The sequence below is a fragment of the Eschrichtius robustus genome, chromosome 13, assembly GCF_028021215.1.
Source record: "Eschrichtius robustus isolate mEscRob2 chromosome 13, mEscRob2.pri, whole genome shotgun sequence".
Taxonomy (NCBI): Eukaryota; Metazoa; Chordata; class Mammalia; order Artiodactyla; family Eschrichtiidae; genus Eschrichtius; species Eschrichtius robustus.
This window is the reverse complement of record NC_090836.1, coordinates 36,632,126-36,658,898: the sequence shown is the minus strand read 5'-3', so window position 1 is coordinate 36,658,898 and position 26,773 is coordinate 36,632,126. Positions and strand designations below refer to the sequence as shown.

General features: G+C 36.9%; 2 protein-coding genes across 10 annotated transcripts in view; one reads left to right on the top strand and one right to left on the bottom strand.

Moving 5' to 3' along the window:
- Positions 1–13,492, bottom strand: part of IRAK4 (interleukin 1 receptor associated kinase 4) — a 28,309-nt gene extending 14,817 nt beyond the window's left edge. For 2 of the 3 annotated variants that reach the window (XM_068560020.1, XM_068560022.1), the window contains exons 1-6: positions 13,368–13,492; positions 6,149–6,318; positions 3,875–4,020; positions 2,910–3,092; positions 2,262–2,422; positions 1,264–1,328 (exon numbers count right to left, since the gene is read on the bottom strand). In XM_068560020.1, the coding sequence (XP_068416121.1) occupies positions 1,264–1,328; positions 2,262–2,422; positions 2,910–3,092; positions 3,875–4,020; positions 6,149–6,309 (716 nt within the window). In that variant the 5' untranslated portion in view covers positions 6,310–6,318; positions 13,368–13,492. Of the gene's footprint in view, positions 1–1,263; positions 1,329–2,261; positions 2,423–2,909; positions 3,093–3,874; positions 4,021–6,148; positions 6,319–11,084; positions 11,230–13,367 lie in introns of all 3 variants that reach the window. The other variant, XM_068560021.1, reaches the window with a different exon arrangement.
- The window catches only part of PUS7L (pseudouridine synthase 7 like), a 39,678-nt gene continuing 26,165 nt past the window's right edge, over positions 13,261–26,773 (top strand). For 4 of the 7 annotated variants that reach the window (XM_068560017.1, XM_068560018.1, XM_068560013.1 and 1 more), the window contains exons 1-4: positions 13,654–13,748; positions 17,197–18,125; positions 24,503–24,662; positions 26,412–26,604. In XM_068560017.1, the coding sequence (XP_068416118.1) occupies positions 13,741–13,748; positions 17,197–18,125; positions 24,503–24,662; positions 26,412–26,604 (1,290 nt within the window). In that variant the 5' untranslated portion in view covers positions 13,654–13,740. Of the gene's footprint in view, positions 13,341–13,653; positions 13,749–14,045; positions 14,131–15,091; positions 15,220–17,196; positions 18,126–24,502; positions 24,663–26,411; positions 26,605–26,773 lie in introns of those variants that run through there. The other 3 variants (XM_068560016.1, XM_068560014.1, XM_068560015.1) reach the window with 3 other exon arrangements.

Sequence of the window (26,773 nt, the reverse complement as noted above, 5' to 3'; positions counted from 1 at the left end):
TGCATTCGTAACCAGTAATTCTTCTTCTAGGACTGTCTCCAGATGAAATAAGCCACTTTGTATTTAAAGATTTATGTACAAAGAGATTTAAAGGAGCTTTAATATGTAATACTGAAAATTAGAAACAAACCTAGAAGGGTAATGGTTAAATAAAATATAATCCTTATGTATGCTAGAATGTTATACAATAATTTTAAATGTTTTAAAATTATTTTTAATGACATGGGAAAAATGCTACACACTCATCATGAAGCAAGTACATCAAAATACTAGCAGTGGTTATCTCTGAGTGATATATTTAAGAGATGACTTTTATTATTTAAAAATATTTTCCTGATTATCTATTTTGAACAAGTTACTTTTAGGAGGGGTTACGGGTACGAAGAACAAATCCTGAACAGAAGGCTTTTTAGTTTTTTCAGTGTGCATTATTTTTACTGTGAATGAATTAATTCCAGTCTATTCTTTCTTTCTTGAAGTTAAGCAACTAGAATTGTTGATTTACAGCAATGGGTCTAATGAGAATAAATTGGTAAATCCCATGAAGGATTTAGATCAAAAGCTCAAGTTCTGGAGTCAGACAGATCTGGATTTGAAATCCACGTATTTATTGTTTATGTGGCCTTGGGCAAAGTTTTTAATGTTTCTAAATCTCAGTGGAAAAAAAATGTGTGGGTGTGGGGGGTGTTATAACAATTGTTGGTTAATACATTGCAGTTTCTGGTCTATTGTACATACTCAAGTATCAATCACTATAATTATTGAATAAATTTCCTAATTTATTTCTCCTTCTCTTCCTGATAATGTCCAACAATTTTCAAACATACTGAGTCAATGCCTTCTAAACATTCTTACATATAACACTTCCCTGGCTTATGGTGTTAACTTATATCAAAGGGACTGTTTGTCATATATATATATATTTACACATATATGTATTTACACATATATGCATATACATATTATATCGACAATTTATCTCTCATGGACTTTGGGAGCAGAAAACACAATAACAGAAGTTAGTTGAAATTCCATGTAATTTTCCCACGATTTAGAATAACGACTGCTGTTTAATCTACACACACACAAAAGAGTATATGTAGTCACAGAATTGTAGAGTCAAAGTTCTTTCAAGTTCTCTAAACTATTTTAATTTACATTTTTGAAAATATCACTAGTTCATGGCACACTCTGGGTAAGAAACAGGTCCCTTACTCCTTGTCCTGCTTTTTTCCACAGTACCACTCTGCCAGATTAACTTACTTTGCCATTACTTTTATTTCTTGATCAAACTGCTGTTTCAGTTCTTCAGTACTAATGTCAACCATCTGAAAAAATAAAATAATATACAGTATAATACAATACAATAACCCCAAGTCTCCTAAAGCTAAAAGGGGCATACGAGATCATCTGGCTGATTCTGCTTTCTTTAAAATAGTAAGGCATCATTCTCCCCATTTTATAGGACAACTGAGAACTAGAAACATGAGCAATTTGCTCAAGGTCTCATGGCTGGTGAGTGGAAGGAAGAAAACCTTATAAACCATGTAACTACATAAACCTCACTGAGTCATTATGGGAACAAAATTAAATAATATGAGACTTTACCGCATAAACATTCTGGAAAAAAAATTCAATGTAATAGAAATCATAAGCAAATTTGAAGGGAAAAAGAAAAACAAGACCTGCAAAAGTATTTGCAACATATATGATAAAGGGTGACTATCTTTATTGTATAAATATGTATTGTATTGGTATTTTTAGAATATAATAATAGATTTAAAATATAACAAATCGATAAATAAATGGTAAACACTCTAATAGAAATGGGAACAAAGGACGTAGATAAGAATTAGAAAAATTTTCTCTTATTGTATATTTTCTAAACTTTATTTTTAAATGAGAAAAGTAATACAAGGAAGCTACTTTTATAAAATTTTTTAGAATCTTACCATTTTAATATTGATCATGCATGAAGCACTGTGTAGAGTTCAGCTTCTCTATTTTGTGAATCTCCCCAAATTATATGTATAATTGTATGTATGTGTATATAACTACATTTTTTATAGGGACAGAGTCCATAGCTTTCAACAAATTTTTAAATGTTAAGAACTGCCAGCTTAGAATGATGTTTATTTAAAGAAAATACACACTGAAATCATATGCTTCCTAAAGATTAATTTAATTAATTAATTTATTATATAACACACTAGGAAGCAACTCTTCCTCTAATTCTTTGTCTTCTTAAAAATATAACTTACTGCTGCAAGCTTCTTCACTGCTACAGTCCTGTTGTTCACATAGCCTTTATACACAACTCCAAATCCTCCCTCTCCCATCTTGTTACCACCGACAGAAATGGGTCGTTCATCAAAGTTATTTGTGACATCCTTCAACTCATAAAATGAAAAACTGTGAAAACCTTTAATGTCAATAGAATAAGAAAAAAAGGGCTTCAGTAAAAAAGAAACTGGTTTTAATAACTTCAGTATTTTTTCAATTTGGATATTTCATACATATGCAAATATTTACAATTTTGTATTAGGTACAGTGGAAGAGAGTAAAACCATTTTTAAAATACAAATTTTAAGGTTTATCTTGAGAACTGTTTGGTGGTCCTCCACTTAAAACTCTAGTCAGTTATTTTCTTTATAAAATGACCCTTTTAAGTTATGTAAATATTTACTTTTTTTTTTCATAGCTTCTGTGGTTGTTCATATGTCCTATTACCTCTACTCACTTATAACACTGACTAATACAATGAAGATGGTGCTTAATAAATCAGGGGAAAAAAACAACCACAAAAGAGCTATTGCCAGAGTGCACAAACAAAAGGAGAGATTGATTTTAAAGCAGTGATGGTCTTAATAACAAACCCACTAGTGGAAAGCACTGCAAATGTTACTTACGTGTATCACTAACTTCTAAACTTCTATTTTCTGGACATGAGGAGTCAGGTGGCATATAGTTTTGTTCAGTATTCTCATCAGATATTACAGATGTCCTGTCTTTGCCATAGAGGGGCATATGTTTCTGCTGAACTGTTACAGGGACTTTAGAAGGCAGTGTATGAACAGTTTTGGGAACAGCATCTAACAAATGAAATAAGATACAAGTTGTCATTCCATTAGAAAAAGCGTTTGTGAAAAAGTTAAATTAGGAACTTGGTTCACTTAACATCATTCCAGTTTCTACACGTTAGCCCCACATTTTCACAGCACTACACAAGAAGCTACCTAGTAAGAATTTGTAAATTTTGATAAGGATGGGTAAGGCAGTGTTTCCAAAAAGTGGTTCATAAGCCACCTGCAACAGAAGCACTGAAGTACTTGTTTAAAAACTTAGACCTTGAACCTAATTCAAGAATTTTGATAATGAGGTCTAGAGTAGAGCCTGGAACGCTACATGTTTAACAAGAACTCCAGGCGATTCTTATGCCCTCTGAAGGGTGAGTACCACTGGTGTAAATGGCATCAAAGGGAGAAAAAGTAGCTTATGAGGAAGGCAACTAGACACCAGCCCACTGGAACACAATGTAAGGAATTCACGATCACAGAGTCCCATCAGGGTGGAAGTTGAGGGTGAAAAAAAGCAAGAGTTTCTTCTCATCGTTCTAAACTTCTTATTGGCACAAAACCACCTGACTTTAGTGGTGGGATCAGACTCAATCCTGAAGCCTCCATTTCCTTAGCAGCAAGTCTGCAGTGTCTGGGGTGCTTGCTAAAGAGTTGGGGAGAGTTGAAAGAATGAAAAGGAGTCTTAAATGTAAGGCTCATCTACTATGAGAAGAAAGTAAGAGTCAGAAGAAATGTTCCTATTTCTGCTACTTGTCTTTCCACCCTAATTATTGATACCCTAGACATGCTCAGTTTACCTGGTAGCAAAAGACTTGCAGGGGCAAAAAACTCATTTTGGACCAAAAGATCCACGAGATCACCAACTGTGCAATTTGTGGTGCCCCAGTCAAACAGTAATTCACAAGTGGGACTTTTTCCAGTTTGAAGTAATGCTTCAAATCTCCTTAAAGTAAGTAAAAGAGAAACAAGATTAGTATGTAAACAGAGTTAACATGTAAATAGGAATTATTCCCCCCAGCCCACCTCGTCTAGCCCCGAGCACTTCCTACAATACAGCAAGAGAATCAGCAAGAATTACAGAGAACAGGAAAGATAGGCAGAAGGAAAAAAGATGCTGAAGGTGATGATAAGTTGACAGACACTGTGTACTTACAGTGGGCTACAGGATGCACACACATGAACCCATTTAACTCTCGAAAACACTATGAATATCACACTAATTTACCAAAGAGGAAGCGTGAGAGGTAAAGTAAGCAGCCTACAGCCACACTGTCAATAAACTGCATACAAACTGAGATTCAAATTCAGATCTCACTTGACAGAAGGGTATACTCTCAACCTACTAAGCTATATTACTTCCCTACATGACATACTCACTCTGTTAGCCATATGATTTTTAATAAACCAGACTGCTTAAAGAAATAGAATATACTCAAACTTGGAGAATTATCCCAAGTTAAGAAATAGTTTTATTTCTATAGTTAAGAAATATAGTTCTTAACTATATTTCAGTTAAATTGAGGGAAAAACACAGAGCAGTTTTTCATTCAAAATTTCTTTAATAACTAGTTTTGAAAGTAACATCTAAAAACTTGAACAACTTGGCTTTTCCCAAAATTTTTTTATTTCAAAAAATTTCAAACCTACAGAAAAGTTGAAAGAATAATACCATGAACAGCCATCTGTTCTTCATCTAGATTCACCAAATGACCAATGGATAACATTTTGCCATGTTTGTGGTCTCACCCTCTCCATCTCTGTGTCTGTGTGCTCACTTTACAGAATGTAGGTCAGATGTCTTGTAGAATTCACACAGTTTAGATTTGTCTGACTACTCTCTCACGATTAAATTCAGGTGAAAACCTGTTGGTAAGAACACTACATAGATGACAATGTGTCCTTTGCACTGCATCACATCCGGAGGCACATAATTGCAGTTTGTACCATTATTGACGACACCAGTTTGATTACTTGGTTGAGGAGGTGTACTTCAGGTTTTTTCTCTATAAAACTACCTTTCCCCTTTGCAATTCATAAATAAGCTGTGGATAATACTTTGAAATCGTGTGCGTATCTTGTTCACCAGCACCCTTTCGCCTTGTGATTTTAGCACTCGCTGATGAGCCCTCGGTAATCAATTACTCACTGGTAGTTGTAAATTGGTAACTTTTTAGTTCTATCATTCTTTCAATAATTATTTGCTGCCATTATTCTGTAAAGAAGAGTCTTTTCTCCTCACTACCACTCCCTCGACTATGCTCTCAAAGTTTTAAATAGTTAATATCAACAAACTGTCTATAAAAATGGTTTTCAAGGTTTAAACTTAAGCTTCTTCCAAGTAATTTAAGACGCTCATCCTTCATATGAGAAAACGTTTCCTGAAAGGACTAGTATGGGAACTAAGGCTTCAGGGGTTTTTCAGGTTAATGCTGAAAATCACAAATAAATTTCTTTTCCCCTTGTTTCCAAAGACAGATTTTGACATAGGTTTGGGCTGAAATAACTGACAAAAGTAAAATGTGTACTTATATCTTACACTTAATCAAGCAGAGACAAATAGAAAGATGGAAATTATCTGAAGATAGTGTTGAAAAATCCTGGCTAAGAACTAAGAAGTCTATTCATAGATGTGTACATGTACAAGCAACTTTAAAATGTCACATTTGAAGAATTCCTAAAATATACTGTTAAAGTGAATTAGAGACTCACACACTTTTAGGCTCCAGAATTTTACTAGAGATTCTTAAAATATTCTTATGTTACTTCAATCTGGAAATGACAGGTATGAGGCAGAGTGAACTGGGCTCGGCTTGCCAAACAGAAATTTAGAGTAAAAGTTGGAATCTTGATTTTAACCTCAAAAACTTATTTGCAATATCACAATATTGACATAGCTGATATACTTGAGAATGAAGCAAAAATTGCAAAAAAAAAAAGGGGGTGTGTGATTTATTACCATTATCTCCCCTAGAGAGAGGTTTATTTTCTGAACTGCAGCAGTAGACAGTACTTGTACCTATTGATCATTCTAGATTGTGATGTAAGAATTTAAAAAGAATTTTACATGTTACCTTATGTGAAACTGATTGTATCTATCATCACCAGATGGTTTTTTAATAGCAACTGCTAACTTCTTCCATCCTTCTTGAGGATCAATAAAATCTGAAAGCTTTCTAATTAGTCCAAGATTGAGGCAGCGCACATATGTTGATGCTGTTATGGGCTTGTTCATCTTTTATTCCTAAAATACGGAAAATTCTCATTAAAATTTTACAGTAGCTTTAGCGATGACATCTGTAAGCTTATACATCACACTTTGCTCTAACTTATGAAATGTTGGGAACTCATTACACCATAATAAAGGAACACTCCAAAGCCAGGTAGTTGCTATTTTCGTCTTTCTCCATCTCTAAATATCAATAAAAAAAACTACAGGATTATTTTTTTTCTGGCACTCACATTTTCCAAGTGAAATTTACACAAGGGAGCAAAAAGTTTACTTTTTCAGAAAAACTCATGTAAACATATTCAGGAATCAAATCTATTAAGAAAAAAGTTTTCAATTTAAAATATTTGTCTCAGTCCGTATTTATTTACTATTAAACATTTATATAACACTCTTTGGTGGAAGTAAAAAAAAATGTCTTGAAACAATTTGCACAGCATTCAAAGGTATGGTCTATCCACTGACTTTTTACATAACATGTTCTTCCTTGGTGCAGCCATAATTTCTGAGTCCATCAGATCTGCCTGATCACAATTCATTCCCTACTAAGGCAAACTCTGTGGTTTACCACCTAACTACTCTCTAGACAGAACTTTTATTTCCTCAGTGCCCCTTTTCTTCTGCTACTCCACCCTGGAGAGCTGTAGCCGGGGATAAATCTCAGTTTTACTTGTACACCAGCGCTGCTGAATACAGCTGTGGAGAACTAGGTAACTGAGCAGACTGGTATGAATACAAATTTAGGGGACCCTTTTACATTGGGCCTTCAACACTGCTGTTAGTCCTTTCACTTGTCTTTGCTCATCCTCCTTGGTGACTATTTCACACCTTTTGCTCTGCCCACGTAGTTTTATTTGATCTCCATCTCCCTCATCCTCAGCAGGTGGTCACCTTTGCTTCTAATTAATCAAAACAAATAGATTTAGATATTCTTCTGTCAGTTACTCTCCTGCTCCCCTACATATTTTTATTTTTAAAGTGTAATATAACTAATTTTTGGAATAAAGAATAGATTCATGTGGTATGAAATTCAGATGTTACAGAAGAGTAAGAAGCAAAAAGTCTCCCTGTGTCTTGTGCCTCTTATATTAGCATTCTCTTCTCTTTGGCCTTCTCTGACCACAGCTAGGTAGGTTCATCTACTCTCAACTTAATTATCTTTCATCACTGTACAATGTATTTGTAATCATATATTTATTTGTTTAGTTGTTTACTAATGGTCTCCCCCATTAGACTACAATCTCCATGAATTCAGGGTCTATGCTCATTTTATTCACTAATATGTAACTAATTACTAGCGCTTTGTAGATATTGGTGTTGTTAAGGGTTAGGAATGAATGAATTTCTTGCCCAGTACCATGCTAGGTGGTTTATATATTTCACTTAATCCTCACAGTGACGAAGGCCATTTTATCATCTCTATTTCACAAAGGTCGTAAGTGAAAGAGCTAGGTCTTGAACCATATCTGACTCCAAAATTCATGTCGTATGTCCCTGTTTCTCTAACTCAATGCATTGTTCATGTCATTCTCTTTTCTAGAAAGACCAGTCCTTTCATTCATTCATAAACTCAATAAACATATATGTCAGGCTCTGCACTAAGTGATGGGAGCTACAGAGAAGAGAAAAATCTCTGTTTTCAAGCTCCTCAGTCTAGCAGGGGGTGCAAACAATTGCAATGAGAATAAATGTTACAAGAAGTGTGAGCAGAGTGTTAACGGGGCCCAGAGAAGGAGCATCAAGGGAGGCAGTTTGAAGGAGGTATGCCAAGACAGATTTGGGCGGGTCAGAGGTTGGAAGGATCAGTGAAAAGCAATGGGGATAAACCCAAAAGGAAATTCCAAGCAGCAGGAATAGCATGGGAGAGCATGGGTTAGGCTAAGGCAAGTAGTTTGTTAGGGCTGGACCACAGGACGCATGTCATTAAAAGATTGGAGAGGTAGGCAGGACCAAGTCATCACGTGCCTCATATTCTATGACAAGGGGTTTAAACTTTATACTAAAAGTTACAGGGGAGCCAATGCAGGATTTTAAGGAAATGTGGTATGTGATCTTATGTGGCTAAGTGGATTCCTCTGGATGAAACACTGAAGGAATGTGTATTAAGGCAAAGAGAACAGTTTGAAAATTTTACAATAATCTAGAAATGAAAGCCTGAAGAAAGAAGTATACAGTTGGGTAATGGGGAAGAAAAAACTCCAAAGGTTTAGGAGGCCAAATCAAAGTAATTTCAGGATATTAGAGGGAAAGGAGACTGAGGGAAACAAAGAAGCTGATTCTTGGCTTTTTCAGCTTGGGTAATTATGTAGATGATAGAGGAAATAATGTGTTCAGTCCTGGACATGTTAAATGTGAAATATCTACCTCTGGCACCACTTAGGGGAGTTGGCACTAAGTAGCTAAATATATGGTCTGGAGCTTAGGAGACAGGTTCAGGTAAAGAATACTCATATATTCATACATGAATAGTTGGTTGAAACAACAAGAAATATGAGCCTGCCTATTAGGAATATATAGAATGTGAAGGAACGAAGGGAAAAAAAGAAACTTTTAAAAGTACTGATGAGTCGTGGAGGTAAGAAGGGAACCAGGACAGTAGAATACCAGAGATTTCTAGAATTGGCCATAGGTTGGTATAAAAGACCCAAAGAGGTCGAATAAATACTGATGGGTAACCAGAAGGTCTTTGGGTGACTTAAGAACAGTTTTAGTGGAGCGATGAGAGCATGGTACAAATGCATTTTCCAGGAAGCCTGGCTATGAAGGGAAGGAGAAAGGAAGAAAGGAAGAAAAAAAATAAAAGAAAGAAAAGGAGCAGCTCTCAAACTATGTACACTTTACACTCTTAAAAATTGCTGGGGACTCCAAAGAGCTTTTGTTTATGTTGGTTATATTACCAACATTTACCATATTAGAAACTGACACTGAGAAATTGAAAAATTACTTATTAATTCATTTAAAATAATAATAAATGTACTACATGTTAGCATACATAATATATTTTAATAAAAACTCTATTTCCTACCAAAATATGAGTGAAATTTTTTTACAGTTTTGCAAATCTCTTTAATTTTTAGCTTAATAGAAGACAGCTGGATTCTAATATCTGCTTCTGCGTTCAATCTGCGGCAACATAACATTTTGGTTAATGTATATGAAGAAAATCCAGGTTCACACAGACATATAGTCGGAAAGGGAGCAGTATTTTAACAGCCATTTCACAAAGTAGTATTTTTCTTTGACGCTATACTAAAACTTGAGAAGTGACAATTTCCTGAAAGTTAGCTGCAGTGCGGAATCTGAAACCGTATCAGTGAACTTTGTCACATTAAAATCCATTGCACTCTGAATGAATCTTTTACCCATACCTGATTTCGACCTTACAAACCTCTTGAAAGAGACTCAGAGACCCCAACCACCCTCTGAGAACTGCTGGTTTAAGGTTTAAGACAAAACTTGGTTGAAGATATGAAACGGATAGTAAACAGAGGTGAAGGGGTCAACCTTGAATAGAAGAAAACCTCTTCTTCTGAATCTAACAGGAGGGAAGCAGAGATTTGGATACAGAAATATTTGAAGCAAGAGGGAGAATTCCTATACAATGTTATTTTCTCTGTGAAGCAAGAGGTGAGGTCATCCAGGGCTAGGTTAAGAATCGCTCAAGCACCTTGAGGGCCACCTGGTAAATGCCTACTATTCCTTCAAGCTCAACACAAAAGGCACTATTGGCTTTTCCTGATAGTCATCTCTTTTGCTCCAAACTGTCACCTGGTTATTCTTCTATTATAACAATTATCATATTTTATTATTTATTGGTCTGCCTTCTCTCCTAGATGGTGTGCTCTCCTGGGCAGGGACCCAACCAAATTCAGCTTTAGCAGCTACTCAGAATATTTGTGCTGAATGACAGAAGGCTGATTTTTTAAATTAAGAAATCACATCTGCCTATAGATTTTACAGTTGCTACATTCACACTACTTTTTCTTATTTACTTATATTTCTCTCCGTTGTTAAGAAGTACAATGTGATTGACAAAGCTAGTAAAGGTAGAACTGCTTAGTAATCCTAAAAGCTAGAGCTAAAATACAAAGAATTGAGAATAAGAGCAGTCTATCTGAAGACCAGGGATAAATTCTGTAACTCTCCTGCATCCAGATTTCTAACAAAGGTGATAGCGTAGGGATGACAGAAAAGGAAGGCCTTCTAACAACTCCTCCATATATTTAAGTCTGGAAGTTCTAAACTTCAGAATTTAAAATGTTACTTAAAACATACATCCATATATCACCACCAACACGTATTTGGAAGAGCATACAGCAAAATTTTAACCGTGGTTATCTCTTGATGGTGATTTATATGGTGGTTTTGTTTTCATTTACTTTTCTGCATTTTCTATAATGAAAATAAATGATTTGTGCAGAAAAAATTAAAAAGTGTCACCTCTTTCAAAGTATTCAAGATTTTACTTTAGTACACTTAGGATTAATAGAAGTGGAACAGGATTACTGCTTACAAATAAATAAATAAATAAATTCATGACTATTTTCTCATACCATTAGTTCTCATGGTAAAGAAAAACCATTCATATTTTCACACTAGACAACTCAGCCAAGAATACGAGGTAAGGTGATCATTGAGAAATACTACTAAAATGAGTATCTGCTTGTGGAACCCAGTGCCTTCCCACCTGCATGCACGTTCTCAAAGTACAGTTCAAAATAGAAATTAAAAAAATTCTTATGAAATGCATTAATAAAGTTTTAAGATTGTGCTTCACTAACAGTCTGGTCAGAAGAAGAGAGTGTAGAGGGGTGGATGGAAGATGCACTTTGAGGTTGCCTGGGCCTGGGTTCTAATGTAGCTCTTCCACAAGCCAACTGTGACCAGGGTCAATAACTCAGTTTCTCTGGACTTTGGTTTCTTCATCTGAAAAACAGAGATGGTCTTACCTAAGAGTTGCTGTATAGATATAAAATTAACAAACGCCTAATCCTATCAATAATAAGTGATCAAAGAAAATGTAGCAATGACTATTATATGGCAGAAGTTATTCTTATGTCACATTAAAAAAAAATAAATGTGCAGAATTGTATTTAAGCTCAATTTTCAGAATAGCAGTGACTGAAAGAGTAGAACTAAGAGGGCTGAGAACATAGCTAAGCTTTTCATGGTGTTATTTTATCAAGCATAGTATCTTTAAAATGCTTATAACCTTCCTAAAATACATCATCTACGCATGCTTTCTTAAGCAAAATATTCTAGATATTTCTGGACAACTCAATATCATCATTATGAACAAAAGCTCATGATACCTTCTAGACCTAATAAATTATATAGGGCTGCCCTTCTTAAACAGGATATGTGCTGGTATTCCATAAATTAAACATCACATACCATTCTCAAACATTGATTTATCTCAATGGCAAGTATTTAAACATTTTCGATATATTTTTTAAAAGCCAAAATATTATACATTCATCAAATATTTACTGAGTCTCTATTTTGTGCTGGATATTGATCCAGGTCCCTGGAGATAAAGCATAAGTAAGAAAAAAAAAACTGAATTCATGGAGCTTATATTCTAATAGAGAAAGACAGGTAATAAGCATTTGCTTTATAGTACATTAGATGGTGCCAAGTGGAATGGAAAAAAATAAACTGAGAAAGGGTTTTAATTTTAAATAGGGTAGTCAAAGTAGCCCTCAATAAGAAGGTGCCGTTTGATTAAAGGTTTGAAGGAATGAGAAAGCTAGCCACTGGGATATCTGTGGGAAAGGTTTCTGGGCAAAATAAATTGTAAATGCAAGGGTCTGGAGTGGGTCCACTGAAAAACAGCAAGGAGACAGTAAGACTGGAGAAGAGGGAGCAGGAAAGAAGAATAGATGAGAGAGGTAATGGGGCCAGGTCCCCTCGGGCCCTATAGCCTTTGGATTGACTTTATCTTCTGAGGCAGATGAAAAGACAGTGGAGGTTTTGAGAAGAGGAGAGACACACTCTATACTCATGTCTTAAAAGGACACCGGGGACTGCTGCTGAGAATAAAGGATATTAAAGTAAGGGCAGAGAAGCAGGAAGAGACCAATTAGTTCACTACATCAATAATCCAGGTGGGAGGTGCTGGAGGCTTGGATCGGAGAGGTAGCAAAGAAGGTAGAAGTCCTAGGATGATGGATATTTTCTGAGGTAAAGCACACAGGATCCTGTGTGCTGATGTGAAGGGTGAGAAGATGGCACCTTTACTGAGATGGAGAAGCCTGTGGCAGGAGCGAGTTTAGCCTGGAAGCTCAGGAGCTCTGTTTGGACAGGTCGGAAGCAAACTTCAAATGAATGTTTAGTGTGCACACAGAAGAAGTAAGGAAATCTGAACTTTCTGACAGATCTCTTCAAGGATTACTCCCAGAAAGCGAAAGGGCAATTCTGAATATTCTCCGCTTAGGGCTCCTCGGGCAGACACGTTTTTGAGGCACTAAGAGAGCCATCTGTTCCCATTCTAAAAGGCTAAAATGCTTTCTGGGGTCTGCTTTTCATCCCTTCGTTCCCCCTCTTGTTTCCAGGCTGTCTGTACACTTTTCCCATCTGATAAGATACTGACAACCCCGCTCCACTTTCTAAGTTCCTGGAAGCCTGACAAACAAGCTAATTAGAATCTTGGGGTGGGGGGGTGGGGTTCGGAATGCTTTCCAAGCGGCGAGCTGGTCTTACTTCCTGGTTCTCAGGAAAAGATATTTCATTTCGTAAACGGGTTCTCGGAACACACCGCCCGGGAGTCGAGAAATCCCAGGCGCTGTCTGACGGAGCCACCAGGTGACGTCTCTTCTCGCCCCACGGTCCTCCACAGGTCCCACTAACTTTCTGATCCCCAGGGACCCACCCACGTCTTCATCCTGGAGCAATTGCTGCCCACGCAACCTACTTCCTCTCTACCTTTTCTCACTTGGGCTGAAGATAAGGCGATTTTCCTTCCGAACCGTCCCTCCACAACCCTGGGGCAGAGAAGCCGAGGCCGGGACGCGGACCTCGGACACCTCGCGGAGAAGGTGGCGCGCACGGCCGGAATCCCTTACCTGCCCAGGCGCGGGGAGCCGGGGGCGGGCGTGGCGCCGCGGGGCTGAGCCAGCGGTCGAGGAACCCGGGCCCTAGGAACGGCTGGGGCAGGCCCAACCCGTCAGGCCCCGACCAGGCCCTCCCCGTCCCCACCCCCGTCCCGCCCTCTTCCTCTTTGTGCCTACAGGCGGCTTCACAGCGTGAGAAATTCCAGGTCTCTTTTAAGGCTCTTCTTTAAGTGGGAGCCTGGCCCTTTAAATAGTCAGTGTCGGAGGCTAAATATTTTAAGGCTTCCGGTCATGCGCACAGCGTAGTGCAGAGGAATGCCTTCACCTGGACGTGAGGTAGACCGGGTTGAGTTTCTTGCGCCAAGTGGGGCTTGTGTATGGAGCGATGACAAGGTAGGCATTGGGACCTTGACCCTTTGTCCCCAAGAGGAGGGCGACCTGAGCTAGTATCGCGCCTTGGTGTAGGCGGGGCTGGGGGAGGAGAAGAAGCCAGTGGAGCTGCTGGCTGTGTCCGGGGTACTTTTGAATGCGCCTGAAGGCTACGCAGCAGGGGGCGTTAGTCCTCCTGGTTGGTGGCCGAAGTAGGAAGTAGGAGTGAGTTAGGCGGAGCAACGGCAGTGGAAGGAACTGGAGGCGCTGCTGGCCTCCTTTTTTTTAACACCCTCCCGGACTCTGCCCTTAGCCAGCACTTACCCAGCCTCGGGTCAGCCAGACTACCCTGTCTCTCTCCGCCCCGCAAGCTCTTCAGGGCATCTGTTGCCTGGGAACACTGCACGTGTGTGCTTAACTCCACGTGGGTTCCTTGGCGGCCTTACAGCACGGTTCCACTCTTACTGAGATGCTTGGTTGTAATAATTCCCTCATCATTGTATTCTCCTCAAGTTGTTCTACCTATGCCACTAGCTTAGAATGTCTTCATATCTTATTCCTTTTACTGGGTAAAGAGTAGGTCATTATTCTTTCCAAGGCCAATCCAGCAGCTGAGCTCTTGATCACGTCTCATTGCTTTCCAACTCTTCTAGCTCTTCATCAGATTCATCCTGCTCAGTGCTATCAGTCATCTTACTGAAACATCTTTTTGGATTGTGTCATTTTCCTATTCAAACACCTCCAGTGGCCATCCATTGACCACTCAGTGGATTCTAAGTCCCTGACAAGGTGTTCAGTATCTTACCTTGTTCGGCACTAATCCAGCTGTATTTTCCAGAACTGTACTAGAAAACACTTTCTCCTACTGCTCTGTATCTGGGCTCTTCAGTTTTCTCTAACACATTGCATATGTTGTTTGTGCATCACTTATGATAGGTCTTTGCCTCATTTCTGTCTCCTGAACTGTTTTGAAGACTTGGCCACTTCTTGTATTATGGCTTTACTGATTATTCTAGGCAAAAGTGATTCCTTCTTTCTTCCTTTTCACTCTTACAGCTCTTTATTTGTACTAGCTGTTTCGTTGATTCAACAATCAGTATTGATTATGTGCCTACTATGTGCTTGACACTGTTCTAATTGTGAGATAATCAGTGAATAAGGCTGACAGGGTTCTTGTTCTCATGGAGCAAACATTCTAGTTGGGGGAGTTATACAATAAATAGTGAAGAAAATTATTAGACAGAAATGCTATGCAGAAAATTAAATAGGATTTTGTGAAAAATAGTGGCTTGCTGGTTCCTCTGGATTATTGGTCAAGGAAGAACTCTTTGAGGATGTTATTGAGGAAGTACTGTTTTAATCAACAGGAACAGTTGGCACAAAGGAACTGAAGAAGGCCAGTGAAGCTGGAGTACAGTGGATAATGGGAAAAAGGTACAAGATAAATTTGGAGAATAGACAGAGTCCAGGATCTTAGAAGTCTTTGGAAGCCAGGGTAAGTAATTTGGATTTTATTATAAATGTGATTAGAGGGTTTAAAAAAGGGTTGTGATATGATTTAATTTACCTTTTTTAAAAAAAAATTATTTATTTATTTATTTATTTTTGGCTGTGTTGGGTCTTCGTTTCTGTGCGAGGGCTTTCTCTAGTTGCGGCGAGCGGGGGGCCACTCTTCATCGCGGTGCGCGGGCCTCTCACTGTCGCGGCCTCTCTTTTTGTGGAGCACAGGCTCCAGACGCGCACGCCCAGTAGTTGTGACGCATGGGCTCAGTTGCTCCGCGGCATGTGGGATCTTCCCAGACCAGGGCTCGAACCCGTGTCCCCTGCATTGGCAGGCAGACTCTCAACCACTGCGCCACCAGGGAAGCCCCTAATTTACCTTTTAAATCATTATTCTGGCTACTACTCTGTGGAGAATGGACTATAGTGGACTAGTAATAGAAGCAGAGATTAGAGACCTTCACAGTGTATAAGAATTTCTGGAATGGAAGTCCTAAAGTAGAGGTGACGAGAGGACAGTAGGAATAATCAGAGAGCTGGATGCTTAAAGGTGATGCAACTTTTGGTGATGAGAAAGTCAAAGCTATGACCGAGATGAAGTGGAAATGGTGTGAGGTTGAGATTGAGGAACTGAGGGCCTGTGATGGTAAATGGATGATCCATGTGGATGGTCATGGAGGTCATGCTGGATAGTAGATTTTAAGCCAGATATTAAAGTCATCAGTGAATGAAGAAGAATTGTCCTGGGACCAGAGAGAGTATGGCAGCAAATAGTACAGCCTGATGGCAGGAACTTCAAAGGAAATGGGATTTGGGGAGGTAGAGGAGGAAGAAATGGTTTGGAAGTAGCAGTGGCAAACATAGAAAATATTTACAACCTCCAGATCCCAAGGTGGGTATGAAAGGAAAAATAGCCTTCACATGAGAGGACTACAGAAGAAGCAGCTTGGGGAAAATAGCCAGGTTTCATTAGGGCAAGAAACTGGGTAGACTGTGCAGGAAATAAAGGAATGAGGGAAAATAAATATATCCTATATATTCCCTAGGAATTTAGGATAGAGAGAATTTGCTGTGATTTCTGCATGACATAATAGAAAGGATGGTGTGGAGGTGGTTTTCTAAATTGGTTCAGATTAGTAGAATACACTGTAGAGATGGGGTGAAGGTCCAGATGATGATGAATTTCCTGGAGAGTGTGGTTAACACAAAGAATGGAGTAGTACTGGTCCCCTGAGCATTTTATTTTTCCTGAATCTCCATCTGGTAGCCATGGGTTGTGTGAAGAATGAGTGAAGTTGGCTTCAAGAAGGTTTGTAAAGGTTTTTTTCTTTCTGATGCCAGAGAGAGATGGTTGGAATTTTCCTCTGGGTCAGCCGCAAAAGTTTGTATCTGTAAAAGTTTATATCTGGCTTTCAAGAAGGTTTAAGGTCCAGGATTAATTTAAGCCTACCTAGAAACCTAATCACATTGCAAGTTGGTTTTAGAACTTCATTTATCTATCAATTTGGACTATTTCTTCCTGTCTTCTCCTCATCCCTTCTTCCATCCCTATCTCTTCATATATAAATATCTAGCTACAGATTCTCTGGAATTAGCTGGAGATCTTAGTTTTCAGGGATGGAGTTCAGACAAATCATTGTAAACAGGCGTATGTTCTAGTCTCTTCTTTGTAGGCCTACAGATGGTATTTTAAAAGTGAACTTGAAACTTAACCCACTTTAATCCTGGAATTTTAATAGATGGAAGCCTGGAGTAGGTGAAGAGTCAAGTTGCAAATCACCAGATATCTCAGTATAAGAGAGTCAAAATACACATGATATATAGAAATAGATTAGTAATGTCTTTTAAGGGGACTCAGGATTGGAAGGGAGGGGGAGAAGGAGAATTAAATAAATCCTTCAAACCTATTTCTTTTTTTGTTATCCAGAATTTTTCTTTCTGGTAATTGACCACCTCTTTGTTTCTTTTATAGGCATTGTTATTTAAGAATGGAAGAGGATACAGATTTTAGAATCAGGTTTAGTTCTTTGTGTTTCATTACGGATCACGTTGGATTTCATGGCACCATAAAAAGCTCACCAAGTGACTTTGTTGTTATTGAGATTGATGAACAGGGACAGTTAGTTAATAAAGCCAGTGATGAAGCTATTTACAAGGTTAATAAAATACTACCTGGGCCAAATAATTTGGCTAAAAAAACAAAACTGGATCCTCAAAATTTATCCTTTGAAGAGAGAAGCAATCAAGAAGTCAATACTTTGGCTGGGTGCTCTGGTGATGACCAAAATTATGAGCCTGGTTCAGAAAAGGAAGATACTATCAAAGATGGAACTTCCAAAGGTGAAGAAGAAAACACTGATGTATTAGGATCCTTGTTAGATGAAAAAACTAATGAATTACTGAATCAGTTTGCCTGTGATATAAAAGAGAAGTGGAATTCTAAAACTGAACTAATTGGACCATCTCCTGAATTCTCATTAGGCAGAATCCTTGACAAAAACCAGAGGGCTATTTTGCATAGTGCTATTAGGCAGAAATTTCCTTTTTTAATAACTGTAGGAAAAAACAGTGAAATTGTTGTGAAACCAAATCTTGAGTATAAAGAACTCTGTCACTTGGTATCTGAAGAAGAAGCATTTGACTTTTTTAAATATTTGGATGCAAAGAAAGAAAATTCCAAATTTACCTTTAAACCTGATATAAACAAAGATCACAGAAAGGCTGTCCACCATTTTATCAACAAAAAGTTTGGAAATCTTGTGGAAACCAAATCTTTTCCTGAACCGAATTATAGTGCTGATAATCCAAATGTAGTGATAACAGTAAGATTTCGGGAAAAAGCACACAAGCACAGGAAAAGATCTCTTCTTGAATGCCAGGAAAGAAAAGTTATATACACAGGTAATTTAATACATCATTATTATTTTCTTAGATAAATTTAGTTAAAGTTGCGTGAAAGCTGCATAATTTCAAATGAATTAAATAGCCTTGTCCAGAGGGATATTGGAAACAATATATGGGTCCTTTTTTTTAATGGAAGAGAAAGTCTTTCAAAATACACTGGTTCTAAAAATTAACCTTATTGATGAAAGTGTCGTTAACACAGATATTTATATTTAACGTAGTCACAAATGTATAAAGTTGAAGCAGTTACTTTGCATTTAAGTAAGTCGTATGGGGATGAATCTTGATTTCATATTTTGAGAGTTATCTTAATTAAAATTAAGTATTTGGAGAGAAGTAGAATATGTTTGCTGTGCTTGGGGAAGTGAAGAGAATACCTTGTAATCTAAAACAGCTGGACTTCACTGCCCAAGGTAGCGAACCTGCAAACTTACAGGGAGTTCCTTCGTTTGGCTGTCATTCTTTTAGAGAAGAGATTCTCAGATTTTAGCATGCGTTATAATCACCAAAAGGGCTTGTTGAGAGAGATCTCTGAGCCCTATTCTCAGAGTTTCTGATTTAGAATGTTTGGGGTAGGTCTTTCACAAATTCCCAGGTGATCCTTTTTCTGCTGGTCTGGGGACCACATTTTGAGAATCGCTGTCTTAGGGAATATATTCACTTTCTAGGATGGAGTGGAACTGATGAAATCTCACTCTACAAGTTTGGCTGACCAGGTTTAACTGCCCTGTATCCTACGTGAAGGATGGCAAGTGTTTCAGATGGTCCTGTTCTATAAGTGAACAGCACAGCATTTAAAATAAAAACAGCAACTCAGATTTGCACAAATGTGTGTGGCACAGAAACAAGGTTGTACTATGTAGGGAACTCTGTGATGTAAGTGAAAAGAGTTTGGACCTTGGAGCTATATGGGTTTTATTTTACGTTATGACTTTAGTTCATAGAAAGATTTATGAACTTTTTAATATCTTTAGGACTTAGTTTCCATAAATGTAAAACTGGAAAGAATAATACCATGGGCAAGTTACTTAACAATTCATAACTTTTGGTTGTACTTTAAAAATGGGGTAGTAGTAAAGCCTAATTCACAATGATACTCTAAGGATTAGATGAAATAATGAATGCAAATGTTTAGTATGTAATCGTTTTTCAAATGTCGGTGTCTTCTGTCTTTGAAATTTGTCCAGTTGTGTGACTTACCTTTTCCATGAAAAAGCTGCTAGTATAGGAGTTGACACATGAGGCATGCAATAAATGTTAACAGATAAATCTATTTTGAAGGAAAAACAAAACTAGTTTTACACGTGGGGAGAGAATTGCTGATCAGTGATTTAAGCAGGTATAGATTTTGTACTACTTGAAATTCTAACAGTATTTGAATTAATGAACCAAAAAATTGTGGAAACTTTTATATATTAGTTTAAATTAGTTTTACAAAAACTATGAATAATTGGAGAGACATGTTCAAGGGAGGAATTGATGGTTCACCAGAGGATAGTATGAATATACTGGGATACCTATAAGTACAAGAACAAAGAAAAAGACAAAGATAAACTTTGCCTATCCCAGATTTTGCTTAGGCCAGCCTTTTGTAAGAACAAAAATAGTTCATATGAAAAAATTCCTTAATAAGTAGACCTACCTAAAAAATAGAAAACCTAAAAAAAACTTTTATTTTTATTTTTAATTGTTATAAAATATACATAACATAAACTTTACCATTTTAACCATGTTTAAGTGTACAGTTTAATGGCATTAGGTACATTCACATTGTTGTACAACTATCACTGCCATCCATCTCCAGACTCTTTTCATCTCCTCAGACTGAAACTCTATGTCTGTTAGACATAACTCTCTATTCCCTTCTCCCCTAGCCACCGACCACCATCATTCTGCTTTCTGTCTCTGAATTTGACTACTCTAGGTATCTCATATAAGTGGAATCATACAACATTTGTCCTTTTGTGATTGGCTTATTTCACTTAGCTTATGGTTTATAAGGTTTACCTGTGTTGTGTGTGTGTGTTAGAATTTCTTTACTTTTTAAGGCTGAATAGTATTCTGTTGTATGTATATATACATCTTGTTATTTTGTTTATCCATTCATCTGCCGGTGGACACAGTTGCTTCCATCTTTTGGCTATTGTGAATCATGCGGCTATGAACATGGCTATATTGGTTTAAGTTCCTGTTTTCAGTTCTTTTGGGGATATACCCAGAAATGGAATTGCTGGATCATAAGGTAATTCTATGTTTAATTCTTTGAGGTAGTGCTATACTGTTTTCTTAGACACTTTTTTGAAGAAGGAATTGTATGAAAAATTTAAGCGTCTAATGACATTTTCATTTTAGGTATTGCATTTCTCAGCTCTAGAAGTTTTATTTGGTTCTTTCTTAGGTCCTCAATTTCTTGTTATGTTCATGTTTTCCTATAATCCTTGAGCCTATTTTTTTTTTAAATTTCATTTATTTATTTATTTTTGGCTACGTTGCATCTTTGTTGCTGCGCACGGGCTTTCTCTAGCTGCTGCGAGCGGGGGCTACTCTTCCTTGCAGTGCGTGGACTTCTCATTGCGGTGGCTTCTCTTGTTGCAGAGCACGGGCTCTAGGCACGTGGGCTTCAGTAGTTGTGGCACGTGGGCTCAGTAGTTGTGGCTCACGGGCTCTAGAGTGCAGTTTGAGCCTATTTTTAATGGGTCTTTAAAAATATTTGTCTGCTAATTTCATCTCTGTTGTTTCTGGGTCTGTTTCTATTGACTGACTTTTATTTGGTTCATGGGTCATATTTTCCTGCTTCTTTGCATGTCCAGTACTATTTTCTGGAGTTTGAACATTGTGTTATCTTGTTGAGTGTCTGGATTTTGTTGTCTTGTTTTAGAGAGTGTTGAACATGCTCTAGCAGGTAGGAAGTAGTTTGCAGATCCATCTGAGGCTTCATCTTGAATTTTATTAACGGAGGTCTAGAGTAGGCTTTACGCTAGTGCTGTCATATAGCTCTACTGTGTATTTAAGGAGCCTATCCACACTGGACCTGATAGAGATGAAAACTACTAGAATTTGAACTGATGTTTTACTGGGATGAGTCTTTGGAGCATTGGGAAAGAACGAGTATATTTTGAATGGGGGTGGGACATAAAGTATTAGAGCCAGAAGATAGATTCTCAGCATCTGAGAAGACTCTCAGTGGCTGGTGTGATGAATGGAACATGACAGAAGTGATGGTGTGTAATGTTTAAGGCTAGGTCATAAAAGGTATTGCACTTTTTGCGCACAGTTCTTGGATTGCTCACTCTGGGGTAAGCTAGCTACCTGACTTTAAGGATATTAAAGCAGCTCTTTGGAGAGGAACTGAGGCCTTCCACCAGTAGCCAGTACCAACTTGCCAGCCATGTGAGTGAGTGATCCCCTTGGAAATGGATCCTCCAACTCCTATCAGGAGTTTTGAATAACTGCAACCCTAGCCACATTGTGCTGCAACCTCCTGAGAGAGCCTGAGCTAGAACCACCAAACCACGGTGCTCTTGAATTCCTGGTCCAGAGAAGTTCTGAGAGATAAGTGAACATTGTAAGCCAGTAGGGTTTGGGGCAACTTGTTACACAAAACTAGATAAATGATATGTAACATTTAATTCTAGGCATGCAGATTACTAATCAGCAAGGAACTCAAGGGATCACCTATGCAGATTTCTGGAACACATTCTCTTACTCTGCCCTATGAATTCCAGCCCACTGGACCTTCTTGAACTCCAGCCTCAGCAAGACCACTGTGCTCTACTTGGATTCCTCTTCCCTGGCCCAGAAAGTACCTCTAGTTAGAAAACCATGTATTTTAAGACGCACCTCATTTGTTTTGCTTTTCCTTTTGTATCACAGTTCTGTGATGCCTTTAGTCCAGGGTCCAAAGACAGGTGTTTCATATGTTTTGTCTAGTTTTCTATTTGTTTACAGTGGGAGTTCAAGGCTGGTACCAATTATTCCAACATGGTGCTAGAAGTGGAAGTCTCTAAAATTGAATTTTAAAGTTTAGCATAGTTGATTTTCTTTTTCAATACTTCATCTATTCCAAGTAATTAAGAAAATGTTATAAATCTTATAAATTAAACGTAAATTTGGTGATGTTTACATTTTCTTATATGTGCCAATATTATTTACTAACTTAATGAGATTTCAATGTAAAAAAGACAAGTTTAAATCAATTAGACATTTTTAATTGGAATTACTTGAGTTTCATTACCTTAAACATTCCAAGTGCGTAAGACATTCATTAACACAAATACTAAAAACCATGAATTTGATCATCTTAAATATTTCTATTCTAAATTCTATATCTTCATGGATAATATATACTTATGCACTAAGGCTAATCAGCAACAAACTGATATAATCTCAAACAATTTGGAGGCTCCTTCTTAGATGGCTGAGCTTGCCTAATGACCTGTGAGTGACATGCCTAGATTGTCAGGGACAGATTTGACACATTGAACTCTAGTTATCAAACACATGTACTTTAAAACTTTAAGTGTTGCTCTCTTAGCCTTCTTACTTTATGTAATACACTTTCTTGGTCTGTTTTTCACAGTTTGTACCTCCTAGACAGGCTGCTGCAACACTTTTAAGTTATTTAATTCGTGTCTGTCTAATTCCATAGATTTGGTATATTTGAAAGACTACTATATTTTTTCACATTATTACTAATTGATTCTCAAATGTTTGGTTCCAGGACTAGTATAGCTCTTATAAATTATTGTGAACCCCAAACAGCTCCTGTTTATGTGGTAATTATATTTAACCTATTAGCAATTTAAAATGAATTTTAAAAGATATGAATTTATTTAAAATAATCTATTTTATTTATCGATGAAGGTGGTCAAAAGGTACAAACTCCCAGTGATAAAATAAATAAGTCCTGGGATATAATGTGCAGCATGGTGACTACAGTTAATAATACTGTGTTGTATATTTGAAAGTTGCTAAAGGAGTAGATCTTAAAAGTTCTCATCACATGGAAAAAATTTTTGTAGTGATCATTTCACAATATGTACAAATACTGAAGCATTATTGCTGATTTTAAAAACTTTTTAAATGCATGTTTTTCTTCATATTTTTGAGACTTGCTATTTTCATGTTTTTCGAGGTTATTTATAGAGAGATCTAAAGAACATACAGATCTTTCCCTTTCTTTTAAACAGCATGATTTCTAAAGTGTAGATATTACAAGCTTTTGTTTAGCTATTTCATATGTTCAGAGATAGATAGATAGATAGGTAAATTTCACATCCTTCTACTTCCTGAGTCACATGTACGTTAAATGTTCATTTTTTCTTAGAGCACTCCTTAGAGAGACCCATGTAGCTGCTGATGATAGTTACAAGAGGTGAACAAAATAGAAATTATTCTGCAGAAAACTTTGAATTTCCTTTTCATGATTTGAGGGAAAAGGGCAGTACTTTGAAGCATCTTATATGTATATGGTGAACTGAGGATTGAGGTACTTTGTTACTGTCAATGTTGGCAGGTTATATAGGCCAACAAGTTGGGGGGCTTTTTTGGTGGCCGTTACTGCGCTCGTTCCTTCTACCTCTTCTGCAACCTCACTCCTACCCTCTCATCTAGTAGACGTTTGAAGCAGCTACCACGAAGCAAGTATGGTTTTATGTACTGGTTTGCTGGCCTGGGACTCCCAGTCCGTGGGGTGCACAAACTTAAAGAGATAAATTATAACACGGTGTTCAGTGTCACAGTATAGATAACGACAGCTAGTGGAGACATGCAGATTTAAGTAATTAACTTCCTGTAAAGTTCATTTATTCATTCATTCAATAAATACTTGAATACTTACTATGTGTTAGGCTGAATATATAATGGTCAATAAGACGAACGTGATTGCTGCTTTGCGAGCATTCAGCCTTGAGAACCTGGAAAGAATTTGAGGGGTTCAGAACCGCTGTGGCCGTTGGGTCTTGAAGCATGAATAGAAGTATGGCAAATAGTAAATGGAGGGAGCACATGAAGGCTTTAGTCCATCCAAGGATTGTGAGGAGTTCTCTGTGTTAGGATTATAGGTTATATGAATGGGAGCGGCACATGCGGAGACTGGAAGGGTAGATTAGGGCCAGTGTGACTGGGGCCAGTATGAACGTCAGATCAGGGAATTTGGATTTTTTTTTTTTTCTGTAAGCCTTTAATGAGCCCACTAGCATTTTAAAAATGAGTGCTGAAATCCATGAGGTTTTGTATTTTACTGGTTGTATTTTGATTACTCATTATTTAAATTAGTGATTTGATTCATTATAATGATCTGTCAGTCTGCTAAGAATGTAATTGATGTATATGTTAGCTGCTTTTTTTGTAATCGGGGATTGTTTTTTTTTCAGCCTTTACCCTTCGAAAAGAAAATCTGGAAATGTTTGAAGCAGTTGGTTTTTTAGCTATCAAACTTGGAGTGATTCCTTCGGATTTTAGTTATGCAGGACTTAAAGACAAGAAAGCCATCACTTATCAAGCAATGGTTGTTAGAAAAGTGACACCAGAGAGGTAATAAGATGTTACTTTAAAGGACAGACTTTATTTTCTTATTGCATCAAAAACTCAGAATGATACTGGGAGCATATTAACCTCACTATCAATAGTAATTGACTACAGGCTTACTCAGCAACATATTCTGCATTAATAGTGTAATTATCTTCTAAATAGAGTTTTGTTGTTGAACGAAACAAAACTCTATTTAGAACTCTAAACTCTATTTAGAAACAAAACTCTATTGAACAACAAAACAAAACTCTATTTAAAAGATAATACATGTTTATTTAGAAGATAGTACATGTATTATTTAGAAGATAATACGTGTATTTAGAAGAAATACATGTTTATTATAGAGGATTTAGAAAATAGAAAGAAGAATAAAAAAGAAATTAAAAGTCACTAAAAATTCTCTTACTCAGAAATAACCACAATAACATTTTGATCCATTTCCTTCCAGTCTTTTCAAATACTATGCTACATACAGATGCTACAAAGCCATTTTTTACATATGTGAAAATCGCACTGTATGTGTAATTTATATTTTACTTATAAAAATAATTAGTATTCTTAATGAAAATTTATGTCATGAAATATTTCAGAGTCATGTTCATTATACAGACTAATTTATTTAACAGTCCTCTGTTTTGGGACATAGAAATTTGTTCCAAGTTTTCACTGTAAATACTACGGTGATTAATATGATTGTACTTAAATCTGTGCCTTGTGGATACTTTCCTCAAGATAAAGTTAAGAAAGTTGAATCATTGAACCAGAATTCTGTCTAACTTGATATAATATTGATATATTAATCTTTAGTCATCAGATGTTTAAGTATTCACTATTTGCAGGTAGATGTTTCTAAGTTCATATATGTGGGACAAAAAAAATTGTTTATGATTTTGTCTTTGTGGTCAAGAAGTGCAGTATAGTAAGAGAGAATGACTTTAGATGTTAAAAGGTATTTAGATGTTAAAAATTAGTTTTTAACCATCAAAGACAAAACAAGTTATTAGTTTCTAGGAGGAGCAGGTACTTTGATTTGGCTTATGGGTAGGGGATTTTAATTACCCATCAACTAACAGTAAGATTTTAGCAGATGCAGAAAATCTGAAGATAGTTTAGAGGGGCAGTAAGCTAAAAAGTCTGCCTAATAAAGCAGATAGTTCCTGTAAGGACTACAGAAAATATGATGTAAAGAAGAATTTACATCAGTTCTTACAGGATCTTAAAAGTTAGGCTAAGACAATTGAAATCTATTATTTAGATGTTGGTGAAAAATTGAAAATTTGAATCAGGAAGTGTTCAGAGCAGAATTTTAGGAAAATCCTCTGGCACTAGTGGTTTTTTGGTAACACTGGAGAAAGAGAGACTGAGGGGGAAAGGAGCAAAGTCTAAGAACAGGAAGAGCAGAGAACAGTTTAGAGGTTCTATCTCTTGAACTAAGAAGTCAGAAGGCTACATAGATAGAGTAGTAGCATTAGGAATATGTGTTCCAGTTCTTAAAATAACTCTTAATATAATCCTATGATAAAGGGTTTTTAGTGTACATTTGTTGAAATAAATGAAAGATGTGTTTTTGAAATAGTCCCCCCAATTTTTGTTTTAGTATTCTGATATAAGTGGTTGTCTGCCAACTGTCATTTAAACTTTATTTAAACTAATTTTTTTGACATTTTTAACATAACTTTTTAATGTTTAAGCATTTAAACTAATTTTTTAAATGTAAGATTTAACTGAGTCTATATGATTTATCATTTATAGGTTGAAAAATGTTGAAAAAGAAATTGAAAAGAAAAGAATGAATGTGTTTAATATTCGGTCTGTAGATGATTCCCTTAGACTCGGTCAGCTCAAAGGAAATCACTTTGATATTGTCATCAGAAATTTAAAAAATCAAATAAATGATTCTGCAAACCTGAGAGAGAGAATTTTGGAGGCAGTAGAAAATGTTAAGGTAAGAAAACTGCACTTTTAAAAAAAATTAATTAATTAACTTATTTTTGGCTTAGTTGGGTCTTAGTTGCTGTACGTGGGATCTTTCATTGCGGCATGTGGGCTTCTCTCTAGTTGTGGCGTGTGGGCTCTAGAGTGCGTGGGCTCTCTAGTTGTGGTGAGCGGGCTCA